This window comes from Streptopelia decaocto, assembly GCF_964273445.1.
Source record: "Streptopelia decaocto genome assembly, chromosome: 12".
Taxonomy (NCBI): Eukaryota; Metazoa; Chordata; class Aves; order Columbiformes; family Columbidae; genus Streptopelia; species Streptopelia decaocto.
The window spans coordinates 4,933,172-4,946,694 of NC_138667.1; the positions used below are offsets into that span (position 1 = coordinate 4,933,172).

Sequence of the window (13,523 nt, forward strand, 5' to 3'; positions counted from 1 at the left end):
AGCCAGTGGGATTTTCAAATTGCCTAAGTAGATTACACATCTAATTCCCGTTGACAGCCAATGGGAATTAGGTCCCAAACTCCCTTAGGCACTTTTATAAATCCTATTAGGTGTCTGTCTGCAGCTTTGTGTGCCTAAATACCTTTGTAAACCTGGGCAAAGGTGAGCTCCCATGTTCTTTAGGTTGCTTTTCAGGGTTGGGTTGTATAACAAAGTCAGATCTTCTAGCCTGTCTTGCAGATCTCCAGATTTAGAGTACGAACTCCAAATCAGGTGATTCTTTGCTACCTTTGGAACGTCTGGTGTTAGAGCAGTAGAGCTGCTGAGGTGTGTTCAGAGGTTGCTCACTAGTGTTGACTCATTGCTGTTACAGCAACTCTTTTATCATCAGCTGCCCAACCCCTCAGCACTGCTAGAACAGGTCAGGGAGCCCAGAGCAAAGTCAGAAACCTGAAGCCTTGTGGCATTGAGCCTCAACACTCAAAGTGTTTCCTCTTTACTTTATGCTGCCATAAACATAGATACAAGAGATTATGATGAGGACACAGTTCACCTGAATTTTGCTGTGGCCACAACTGGTTTGTGTGCTTCTGGCTGAAGGGTACACGGAATAGGTGCAGAGTACTAATCAGACTAAGCCGATTCCCTGGAAGCACAATGGTGCAATTTTTAAAAGATCACGGCCATGTTTTTTCTAAGTCTTTGAGAATGCATCTTTTACTGAAATGGCTTTGTCACAATGTGAAACTAAGCAGGCAGAAGTGAAAGCAAACATTCCTCTGCTCTAAAAGGCTCCAGTGCGATCACAACAATACCAGTTGAACCCTACTGTAAGTTAAAGTAGTGCTGGTGACTATTTAGAAAATAATTAACTGAACTTTACATGACATTCAGATGTTTCTTGGCTCAAATACCAGTCTATTCCTCTGCTGAATTCTAGGGATTCAGCAAACAATGAAAAATATTTGCTTAATGGTAGACTTGCATGCTGTGTTCTTCTTGTGCTGAGTCACTGTGTCTGTGAAGACAGATGCTGAAAAGAATCATGGAATAATTTTGGTTGGAAAAGGCCCTTAAATCATTAAGTCCAACCATAACCTATGTTCGACAGAGAAACAACTTTGGTAGAGAGGCTTTGTGTGTGATGAAGACCTGTCATAAATATGAAGCAAATACAGAGTGTTTTTATGAAAGTGTGTTTCTGGGTTCAAAGGCAGCCTTTTAAAGCTCCCCACGGAGATTCTTCAAAGAATGTGGAATTTTTATTCTGTTGAGACAAAATTGCTAATATAATCACTAGAAATGTTAAACAGTCTTTGGTTCGGATTATCTCAAGAAGTGAAGAATGGGCTTGAGAGCGGACATCAGTTTGCAGGGCCACGTGCCCCTCTGCCTTTCCATTTGCATTGCTGGCTATGGATTGAGATCAAAACACTCATGTGATGGTTCAGAACAGTCAAGTTCTGGACATCTACTGCTGAAACAAGAGTTAAATCTGGTACCCTGTTCATATTCACTCATACCATGTGAAGAAAACTGTGCTAAACAGTTTTCTCCAGCACTTAGCTCTGTAGCTGGAACGGTGCAGACTTGACGGTTAATGCTCGATCCTTCACCGCTGCTAATTGACTGATAGGGCCTGTTACTTCTTATCGTGAGAGTGGCCTCAAACTTCTGTCAGGCTGACAGTGGAAATGGATGTGCTACATCTTTCCCTGAAAATCTGAAGAAGGACAAGCTTGGCGTTTGGCAGTCCAGGGAACGTTCCAAGACAAAACTGCCAGATTGTAAAAAGAAAGGCAGACAGATTATGAAAAAAAGCTTGGTTGAAACAATGGGAGTAAACAAGAAATAAAGAAAATAAATTTAAAAAAAAAAGAGAGAACAGATTAGTCCCCAAGACATTTTTCCTTTTATTGATGGGTGTAAGGACAGATGTTTGTGTGTCCGCCCACATATGTGTGTGTACACAGTGCTGGAACTGGAATTTCACATATCTCAAGGAAACTTCCTTATGAATTGTCATGAAAAACTGGATATTCCATTTATTCTAGGGAAACACATCTTCTAAAAAGCACCACAACAGATCTATGGAAACAGACACAGCAGAGAACTAGATGGCTGGTAAAAGAAGTGAAGATTTCAAATTTGGCCATAGCAACTAAGTGGATTTATGAAACACTTGCACTTAATAATCATGTTCTTAAAAGCATCCACTGCCAGCCACTGTTGCCTCTTTTTCGAAAACAACAGTTGCAGTGTTTCAGTTTCACAAAGATGTTTTTGTTACAAAACAAGTATGTGTGCAGGTGCATCCTAAAACAAATGGCTTAGATGCCATTAGTGGGGCTGAGTTTCATTTATGAAGCAGAAAATAAAAAATTACCCAAAATAGATTTTTCCATAAGAAGGAGTTATTCATGATCATTACTGTGGCCATGCTGAAATCAAGAAGATGCCAAATAAAAAGTACACAGATTGTGCAAAGGATAATGTAATCTCAAAAGAAGAGAGATGGCACCTAGTAAATATTGGTATGGAAAGATAAACTCTGAGCAGCAGCTGCACACCAGACACTTCCTCACTCCAAATGGAAGACTGTCTCAATGACTTAGCACTTGCAAGCTTCTTACTTAATGGAGCCTTGACTGGGGCTCTCTGGGCTAAACCATTTAACACAATCCTTTTAGCATTAAATAGCCCCTGCTGCCAATATCATAAAAATATCTCCAAACACAAAAGCATCCTTCATATGCACTAAATACAAACTGCAATTGAAAAAGCCATGATGTTGGACATCTCCTCAGAAGGATTTGAGAAATTTTTTGAATGGCTTGTGCAGGATGTATTTGTGCTCCAGGACAGCTCAGAATGGCCCAGCACTTCTACCGGGTGAGCGGAGAAGCCGAGCAGGTTTGCAGGGAAGCACACGTCACTTATAGCAGGTACTCAGTGGCAAAGAGCTAAATAGTTTTTGAAAGATCTGATTACTGAATGGTTCCCTTTTATTGGCCATGTGCTTTCTCCATGGATGGATTCATTGGATGTGCAACAATAATTGAGTTTCATCCCACGGGTGAAGTCCATTTGGCAACTTAAGTGCAGTCACTTGTCAGGATGGATTTTTCCACAAATGTACATTTTTCAACTTTGCATGTCTTTTGTCAATACCTCGGCTCTCCAAGGGACAGCATGTCAACTTTCTACACTCTTACATTTGACTGGTACTGAAAATCCGTCTGCTATGGTTCTCTCAAGTCTGTTTGATGGGGAAGGCTTTTTGACAACTCCTGCCTCTCCAGAGCTCTTACCTCTTTGTTTTTGTTGTGGGTTTATTTTTTTTACCCCTCTTCCCAATAACAGAACCTTTTTATTCAGGCTAGCAGCATTTATACTCTCCTTTTCTATTCTTGTCTTCCAAAAGAGGAGGCAGTTCCCAGACTAATGAACTCTAATGAACAAACACCTTGAAGCTTGAGGGCTGCTCACATCTTCTCTCTCAACTCAGCCTTCAGCCTTCATACAAAGGTAAGAGTGAAATTCATGACACAGGGGGACACAGCAAATAAAAGCCACACCATTGGGAACAAGAGAGGAATTGAAACCATTGCAAATGAAGAAAGCAGTCGAACAACTGGTACAAAATTAACCAGGACACTGCATTATGGTCTTGTGTAACATACTCGTTTTACTGGGTGGTACCGTGTGCAAGGCAAAATTTTAGATCTATCTGGCAATTATTCCAGAAGGAGGAGACAGGCACTTGGAAACAAGCATCACTTTGTTCCCAAAGCTACCCTCAAGATCGGAGAAAGAGTAGATGGCAGCTCTCACTTTCTTTGTCCAGATCTAAGAATTGAAGGTTCCAGACACAGTAAAATCAATATTGATTGAAATATCAAGAACTTCACAGAAGAACTTTGCAACCGGAGATGATCAATCTGTTTAATTTACTATCTTTTACCTGGTGGCGGCCAGTACCAAATCATCCTGAGAAAGCAGCTGTAGCAAATGATTGTGGATAAGGTTACTCAATGCTGCAAGAAAATGTCCACTTAAATTCCAGTGGGTCAAATCTGGTTCTTGTAGATAGCACAAGAAATAGATGCTGTTAATTTGTAGTACTTTTCCCATGTGACATTCCTCTTGACAATAAACCTCATCAGTTTCATCTTGGAGACTGATTTTGCTCTTTCAGCTTTCCTTTTCATTCATGAAAACCTTTAGCTTTTATGCTGCTGATGGTGTTTGTGCTTTGCTTTCGTAAAATACTAACGGTCAACAGCAGCTTTTAAAGGTTTATTTTGTAAACCAACATGAACCAAACCAAACACATTCTATGCAAGCAACTGAAACAGAAAAGAAGGATGAGGGAAGCATGGAAATAAAAGTCACTAAAGCACCATTTCCTCTCCCCAACTGAAGTCACTCAGGTGAGAACTCTTCATTGCAGGACTTGCATTTGTGCTATTTTGCTGTTGATGCATACAAGTTCTTTTGTGGACTGACAGAGAGAAAAGAAACTCATTAAACAGATTTTTTATTATTATTATTATTTGAACATAGAAAAGCTAGCAGTGTTTTCTTCCATTCTTTTCTTTGGAATACAATCTAATTAACGATTTGGGGGTGGGGGAGAAGCACTGTCTCCCACTTTGAGACAGAAAGCCAGCTCCTCTGACTAATACTGGCTGGATAATTCCAGGCTGGAGAGTCCTGGGTTGCCAGTCTGTGAAAATGTCTCCATCTACTGTGTTTCCATCCAAGTCCAGCTAAATATTCTGAAAAAGGAATTTGAAGGCCATCTTGTGAAGTGTTGCCACGGCAGTTTTCATTTCCAGCCAAACAAAAATGAGACTAATCGTTGGCTGTTTAAACACTGCTTTCCCATCTCCCTGGTTTTTGTTTGTTAGCTTATATCCATGAAATCAAGTACACGTGATCTTTAAGAGAAAACGTTGCAGTGATTTCATTGACCATGTTTTACTGGGTTACCTAACAGCAGTTGCCCTGCACCATAGCTTGAAGATTATTTTGATTTGCCATTTCTTTCACCTGTTTAGGGGGCTATTTAGTGGCATCAAGAGGGAAACATGACTAGATTTCTGTGCCCTCATAGTTCACAGCTGATGAAAAGCCACAGTAGGGCTTTATCTGATGGGACACGACATCTATGATGCTAGTTAATAAACACGAGGATAGCCAGACCAAACTGAAACAGTCAGTGAGCAATAAAGATCTGTTCTCCTATAGTTTTGTGTCGCGTGGTTGGATTCTCCTGTGTGTAAGAATGAACAAACTCCCCCAAAGCAGGAACACAGGTAATAGTGCTCTCCAAGGGGATTCCCAGCTATCCAGCTGAATGCCTACTACAGCCTTTCTACTCCTGCTACATGCTTATAGGGGCATTCATATGGCATCTCTCTCCATACAGCTGTGCATTTCCACAAAACAAAACTTCATATCCTCAAGGCTGCCACCCTTGTATCTAATCGGTTTGAAATTGGCCCAACAATAATTGCAAGGGGACTGAGAGACACCAAGGTAGAAAATGGCAAGATCTCCTAAGCTTTGTATACTTAGGAAATCAGGCAAACAAGACCTTTCTGGCTTGGGATCTGGCACAAAGCTGAGTGGCTTGGACTCCAGTCAAACTGACAACATAACAAATGGGAACACTTAGGGGCTGCAGCCATACCCAAAAATTCTGACCTCACCAGTCTGGCATGTGCTTCTGGTTCAGCCCTGTTCTGCTACCAGTTTTCTAACTCTGGCCACTGTCACAGGAATTTTGGAACTTGAAACCAAGACAAACCTGTCAAGGGCTGACTGTTACAAAAAACAGACAGTGGCCTGCATTTTTCTCCTCCTCCTGTATAGTTTAAGTGCTAGAGAGAGATGGATTGTTGTCAGTGGACAAAAGAACTTACTGGAACAGCTGCATAATAGCAAATACCAGCAATAGTCCTGGCTCTAGATTCTTAGAATTTACTGGAGCTAAAACAAAAGACGGAGGAATCTGGAGATGAGTTTCTGTGAGAAGAATACAGATCATGCATGATTCATCTGAGAGACACAAATTCTACTCTGAGCATAAGTTCTCAAATACGATCTCCTAAATTTCCCTTGGAAAGTACCAGAGCCACTCCAAGGAGGTGTCTAAGGGCATGCCAGAGATAGCTGTGACACCAGCACATAATTCAGAGGGGGTTTCCCCATATTTTGCACTTATAACAGTGGGAACATTTCAAAAACTACGGTTCCAAAGCCTCCCCAAGAAAAGTATCAGATAAAGCCTGAGAGAAAGCTCAGAACACCTAATATCAGCCATTAGTTGGCAATCCCCAGTCCCACATTTTCATCCTAATTTGGAACCCTGCACACACTGCCAGTTGTTAATGTAGGAGAAACCAAAAAACCCAAGTAACTCTGTAAAAAGTGGAACTAATGAAAACTGCTTCTCTGGGGACATTTGTCTCACAGTAGATTGGTTTGATAATTAAATGGTAATATTTTGGCAGCGGGAATTTACCCCATTCAAGACATCAGGGAATCCACAACAAAGAGCAACATTGTGAATGCCCTAGGCACAGAAAAAGCCAGAATTTACTGCTTACTGGACAATGGAGAACCCCAAGAAGAGAACCTTGACCTTAAATGCTTTCCACTAAAGGCTGAGCTCAGCTTGCATTACTTTTTCAGGAGCAGTAACAAGGTCCCTCCTATTCTGTCATTTATTTTCAGGAAACTTGTAAGATTTTTGCATAAATCGGCAATTCACTTGGAGAAATAACCATCTCTGCCTCACCTAAGTGAAATGGTTCAACCGTTTCAACAAATTGTGAGGAGATAGAGTGAAATCCACAATATGCCCAAAGCAGGGAATCAACCTTCATTTCTTCAGGCTAAAAAATAAAGTAGCACTAGGGCCGAATGCAGACTGATGTGAACATTTAACATGGTCTCCCTGCAGGGCCTTCCTGCAAAAATCCACCAGTGTTACCTTGGCAGAAGCAGCTGAGTTGTCCTCCCAGCTTCCGAGATAAGTCAGCACCTTGCTCAGCACTCCCAGTCTCCCACAGGCATAACATGGGCAGTTGTAGTCTTAGCTCTAAAGCTTAAATAGGATCATTTACACTTCTCAAAACAACTTTGAAGGAAGTTTCCTATCTACATTCCTTTAGAATGAATCAGACAGGTCCTGGACATGCAAATGCTGTTAGTAAATGGGTAAGAGCTCAAGCGTAGAGGGAGAGAGGGCAGTGGTAGGAGGGATGAAGTTGGACCAGCATAAATCACTGCCAGAGGCTCCTTTTCACTCTCCCCACACTTTCCCCAGGGGGTATTCACTGCCAAAATTCCCTGTTACTGCCTGCACCCCAAGATTCTCTCCTTCTGAGATGGGTGTGATATGGGTTCAGGTGCTGAGTGGTGGAAACTTTACAGGCAGTTTCATGACCATGGAAAGACTAGAGGATTTTGCCATTTTTCCCAGAGGCAGAAGCATTCCGTGGCAGAGCAAGAAGACAGGCTGAAACAGCCCACCTAGCAACCTTCTGTTTGTAACAGGATATGTTTGTGTGTATGGGGTGTGTTACCAAAAGACAGATTGGGATTTGGAGAAGCTGCAATTGTTCAGTAAAGCCTGGGACACTAACCAGCCTACAGAGTATTATTTCAGTGTTACTTCTGGCCTATTGACTAATTCTTAGAACAAACAGACTTTACGAAATTCAGACTTCAGCTGTGTAAGTGGGTAAAAAGTGGAGCTTTATGAAATCATGAAAACAAATACTGCTTTAAATGAAAAGCTTGTCTCAGTCTGTGCCACTGGCTCCCTCCCCTGCTGCAGTGTGATTTTCCTTGACACTCCTCTTTTTTTTTTCCCTACATTTTAATTGTAAATTAATCACTGACTTGGACATCTCTCTACTGTGCATTAATATGGTTGATATTAACAACAATATTGCTCTCCAGGCATTTGGAATGCGCAAGACTTTTTTGTGCACCAAATGGCCCGTATTAACTTCTGGAATAGCCAGGTGCAAACTCTATTGCAGTGTTCAAATTAGTTCAATTTCTCTAACTGCTTCTCCTATAATTGATGGCTTAAATTATAATAAAGTACAGTTCCTCTGCATGATATATGTTACAACCTGTTATGCTGGATATTGCATTGCTTTGAAACTGCATTACTCTCTACCTACACCGATCAGATCTTTCTTTTAAAGGAACTACTTATGAACCAGAAAGTGTCTTCACATCATTCAGAAATTATACATATGCTCATGCACTTTATCAGTAGCTGACAGAATGGGGATGGCAAAATTAGTCAGTCATGTTCATTCAATCTCACATAAAGACCTGCTTTTCACTATACCTTAAAATTGACAATAAATGCCAGTCGTCTCTTCTTGCCCCATTACTGCATCCAGACATAGCTAGTAATGCTTAAAAGAGATGTATCTTCGTCTTAACTGCTTTTAAATTCTAGCTTCATTCCCTCTTTCTTCTGCATATACTGTTGTTCTCCTCTGCCTGCATCTAAAATACTCTAATACTCTCTTTTTCCTGAAGTGTATGATTACAGTGACTCATATTTTTTTCATATGGAAAAAAAATTCTAAAACAAACAAACAAATCAACCAAATCCTGTTCGCTTATTGACCCATAACTGTTTCAGTTCAAATCTCATCCCTGATGGGAAAATGGGGAGGAATGGGTGGATTTGACTTTGGGGTATGTGCACCCTGAGGTGTGGTCAGAATCTGGGTGCTGGAAACTGCTTCTTGCAGCCCATGGTGAGCTGGCAGGTCTGCTCCAGCACCCAGAACTTGGGGAGCTGCTTGCAGCTGCTCCAGGAGAGCAGCACTAACAAGAACGAACCCCAATTTCATTGCACCACAGCAGAATCTGGGGAACTTGCAGTTCATCAGAAATTAATTTAGAAATTTGATTTTGATCCACTATGGACTGAAGCCAAATTTAAAAAGAACATTTCTATCAAATTGGAAAAGTGGTGTTTCTGCAAGCTCCACTTAAAATACTTCATATTACTTCTTCTTTAAACAGAGATTATAAATGTCATCTTCTACTCCTGAAGACCAGTCTCCTCAGTTTATTCACAGAAAAAAATGAAGGGCAGGTATCAAAGAGGAAGAGTCATCACCCAGCTTGCTTTGTCAAGTGTTATAATATGAAATTAAGGAGCTCCCTCCCCCCAGTCCAAGATGGAAAGGCACATGGTAATGATGTGCCCCACATTCGTGTGGGCAGCAAAGCTGGTGCTGAGTTCAATTAAACACCAGCCACAAACAGTCGCCATAGATGTTGTGCTGCAGATTAAAATATTATCTGTGTTCAGTAGCCTTCAAAAAGGCAAACTGTGTTAAGAACTCTTATGAAGCGAACTAAGAAAAAAATACAAAACATCACAAGGCTGTTCAGTGTCTTCACTACTGCACACAGGACTGGTTCCTCCCCTTCCGTTTCAAAAACGAGACAGTAGAACTGAAAAGATATGGCACAACTTCTGAATGAGGAGAAAGTAACTATATTGCAAGTCTTAGCCACAGTGAAGAAAACAGTGTAGTAAGAAATTGACAGATTTCTAAATTTGCAACTGACAAGGAAAGGAGCAACAGGGAATTGTTATATACTAATTCTCATAACGCTTGAACTGCTAATGCTATTAAGGAGAGGATTTAAAATACACAAAAGGGTCTACTTTTTCACACAACAGTTATATCACAGAATTCATTGCCACCAGGTGTTGTGTAAGCTAATCTAAAAGGATTCAAAAAGCAACCACTTACATTCATACAACAAAAGTCCATTCGGTGCTCCTAAGCAGAAAGCTTGAGCACCAACACTCCAGAACAAAGTCCCCAAGCCACAGAAAACTGAAAATAGGAAAGATGTACTTGGGGATTGATCCATCCACATTCACCAGTTCTTACATTCTCTACATGAACGTCTAATACTTACTGTTGTTGGTGAGAAGATGCGAGATTTGATGATCTGTTCAGGATGTTCTTATATTCAAACAGATTTCACTGAGATGTTCAGGAGACTGAAGCCATGAAAGTATCTATGTAAAAAGATATAATGGTATGTCAGAACACGGTCAGGTGATAGGCTGTTTAGCTTTCCTGAACCGTTCAGAGAACCACCAACTTTTAAAAGAGGTGACTGTTATTTGAGCAGCAAGTACAGTTGCATCCATCTTTCCTATGCCTTTTTTTTTGCTTGCTCTGAGTAAACGATTTAAAGGCAAAAAGTTTACAGATATATGTTGCCTTTGGGTAAAAGCTTGCAGATGTATATTGTCTTAAGCAAAATACGTTCATTTATGACACAAGCACACAAAGAAGAAATATACATCAAGACTATATTGGGGACTAACTATAACACCCAGGCAATCTGTTCATGCCCTGTGATGTGCAAAGAAATTGACAACTTCTATACCTTTGGAGAAGAAATCCTCCCCATCATGACTGGTCATTCAAAACTCATATTGAGAACAAGTTGCTAGAGAACTAAAGTAAATGTATGGGATGAAACTGACAATCCCAATTATAAAACCACTTCACTGACCTCACTGTTTTCATGATACCCAGGGAGCTGAGATTCCCCTTCAATACCCTGCACAAGCACTATTTGCAGACAGTCTTGCAATGCTTCTTGGCAAGCACCTCAATACAGTTAATATCCTCCTGAGGCAGCTTTAATGGATGTGATCGTTCCTTGGCTTTTCATCAACTGACTTGGTGTTTCTCGAGAAGTGAAGCCGAGGGTCCCCCGTGTGCTGTGCCCCGATGGGCTGTGCTGTGTCTGTGTCTGTGCACACTCTGGGCTCCTCCAGCCGCGCTCCTGGGCTGCATTTATTGCAGAAATCCCTGTCAGGGCCTGCAGGAGGAATCCGGAGAGTTCGCCCAAATTCACCGCAGTCGATACACCACGACCAGTGAACAGTCGTGAAGACAGAATGCTTCTCTTTAACGAGTTCCTTGCAATAAAAGCAGGGTATTTTATATCTTATTATAGCCAGACATGACTTTTACACCTGTGTTCTGTGCTTTAACCAGCTGTTTGCACGGACTGTTCTCCCTCCGGTGACTCGCGGGCTGCGGGTCAGGTTGTTCCCCACAGGCTGGGTGCTGCAGCGGTGTGAGGGCAGGTCAGAGCCGGGCTGAACCGGCCCCCGGAGCCAAGGAGGGCACAAAGCCTGGGCTTTAACAGGATGTGACTTCGTGGCCCGCACGACGCGGCCAGGCTCGGCTCGGCTCGGCTCGGTTCGGCCCGCTCCGCCGCCGGCCCCTCAGGCAAAGCCGCAGAACTACAATTCCCATCAGGCCTTGCGCGCAGAGCCAGCGCCCCTCACCGGAGACTAAAGTTCCCAGCAGGCCCCGCGGCCGGCCGGCGCGCGGCTCCCAGCAGGCCTTACGGGATGGCCCGGCCTCCCCCGCCCGCCCCGCCGGCAGGAAGACTACATCTCCCAGCAGGCCGTGCGGCCCCGAGACGCTCCATTTCCGGGAGCGGCGCCGCGTCCCTCGTTCGGCAGAGGCGGCGGCTGCCGGGAGCGGGCCTGGCTCGGCGGCGCGGCGGCGGCTGCCCGGAGCGTGGCGAGCGGGGCCTTCGGGGGCCGGCGGCGGAGGGCAGCGAGGCCGGGGAGGTCTCCAGGCGGTCGGCGCCATGCTGAACATGTGGAAAGTGCGGGAGCTGGTGGACAAGGCGTGAGTACGGCGGGGCGCGGACGGGCAGGGCGGGGGGCCCGGGGCGGCTCGGTTGTGGCCCCTCAGCCGGGCCCGCGCTCCCCCGCCCCCCTCACAACATGGCCGCTGCCCCTCCCCCTGCTGAGGTGGCTGCCTCACACCCACTCCGTGCCCGGCTCACCCCGTTCCCGCTCCCTCCTGACCCTGCTCCCCCCGTCCCTGTCCGATGCGGCCCCGGCCCGTCCTCCCGGTGCCGCTTCGGCCTCTCCGCCAGGCAAGGGCAGCTTTCCAGGGAGTCTGTGGCCTTCCCATTATGGCTGGCAGCTTTCCCGCCCCTCTCGGGCTCGTCTGGGCCCTTCCGGCTCTTGGCGAGCTGTGTTTCTTCTTTGGGTACCCCCTTCCCTGCCGGGGTCCCAGGGAGTGTGTGTCCCTTTTGGTACATGAGCCTTTAAAACCTGGATCGGCTCCTGCCGTGGCCCCCGGGCCCGTCAGGCAGGAGCAGACAAGTCACTCGGAAAGTAGGAGGGGAGTGGAGAACCACCTGTACATCAGGACATTTTCAGAGTGCTTCCAAAGTCGCCACACGCTCTCTGAATGTTTTCCTCCTCCCTAAGGACAGGTCCCTACAGCAGTTGCCATTGAATCCCCACCTCTGGGCTTTTCAGAGGTGGATCATGGTAGAGGGGTGAAATGCTGTGTCCCACCCCTTAAACACTTACATAGCTCAGATACTTGAGAGTTTATTTCCTTGGCTAGAACCTGCAAACTTGGCTAATGTGTTGGCTGTCACGATCACTGTGTTGCAGCTTGAGAACGTGACGCTATTGTTGTGTTTCTCAACCATGACATGAGAAAAACAATTGTTTTGCCACCTTAAATTATCTTTAGGGGCAAACTTGGGCCACTTTTCCATGTGTTGTGGACTAATTATAATAATAGTCTGTAGATTAATACATGCCAAATGAGATTACATGAACTAATAGTTTTGTCTCGCCTTAGAAGTTGAATTGCAAGTTGTTCAAAATTGAAGTTCCATTTTGAACATTTTACACTGTTGTTTCTCCAAACAGTTTTTAAACTGACCTGCTTTGTATGTAGACTTAAAGACAGCAAACTGAAGAGAAATGGCAGCTCATTCATGATAAACAAGTGTTTTGCTTGTGTTGCTGTATACCAGACTGAGACTTTTCTAGGCTAAGAACCAGACAACATTTAAAAACCACCAAGACTTCCATCCTGTTTACTTTTTATAGCTTCTTGCATGCAAAGTCAGCCCTTGCTAAAGTAGTTTTAATAATGTGACAAGTGATATATATATAGCAGGACAACACAAATAGCCCTGTCTTGAGTTCCAGAACCTCAAAGGACACTTTCAGGGAAATCAGGTTTTTGCTTGTGTACTTTTATTTATGTAGGATTCACAATCACTATAGCATTGTCACTGTTTTTAAAATGTTTACTTTTAAGGATATTTTGCAAGTTATTATGTCAAACAGTTCATCAAAGTCTGATTTGGAAAAGACATTCAATTTTCAAACCAGGTGCAAGAAGTGGACATTTCAAATAATAAAAAATGGGTTTTCTTAATAAACTCCAGTTTCTGGGAATAACATTATCCAAATAAAACAGACTGTGTATTTAAAAAGAAAAAGTGGGAGAGAAGTGGAGCTTGCAGAGTAAATAATATTTAGAGGCATCAAAATCAATAGTCCCATTGTATGTGGTGCAGAGTTGTCATAATGTCTTCTGTCTTAATGCCATGACTTACAGAATTCTCTGGAGAAGAGGCTAACTGATATCTGCATCATA

General features: G+C 43.4%; 1 protein-coding gene across 1 annotated transcript in view; it reads left to right on the forward strand.

The window, feature by feature from the left end:
• Nucleotides 1-11,510: 11,510 nt before the first annotated feature.
• CLINT1 (clathrin interactor 1) overlaps nt 11,511-13,523 on the forward strand; it is a 47,751-nt gene continuing 45,738 nt past the window's right edge. Inside the window, exon 1 of the mRNA XM_082063844.1 lies at nt 11,511-11,735. Within this exon, the coding sequence (XP_081919970.1) occupies nt 11,695-11,735 (41 nt within the window). The 5' untranslated portion in view covers nt 11,511-11,694. The remainder of the gene's footprint in view (nt 11,736-13,523) is intronic.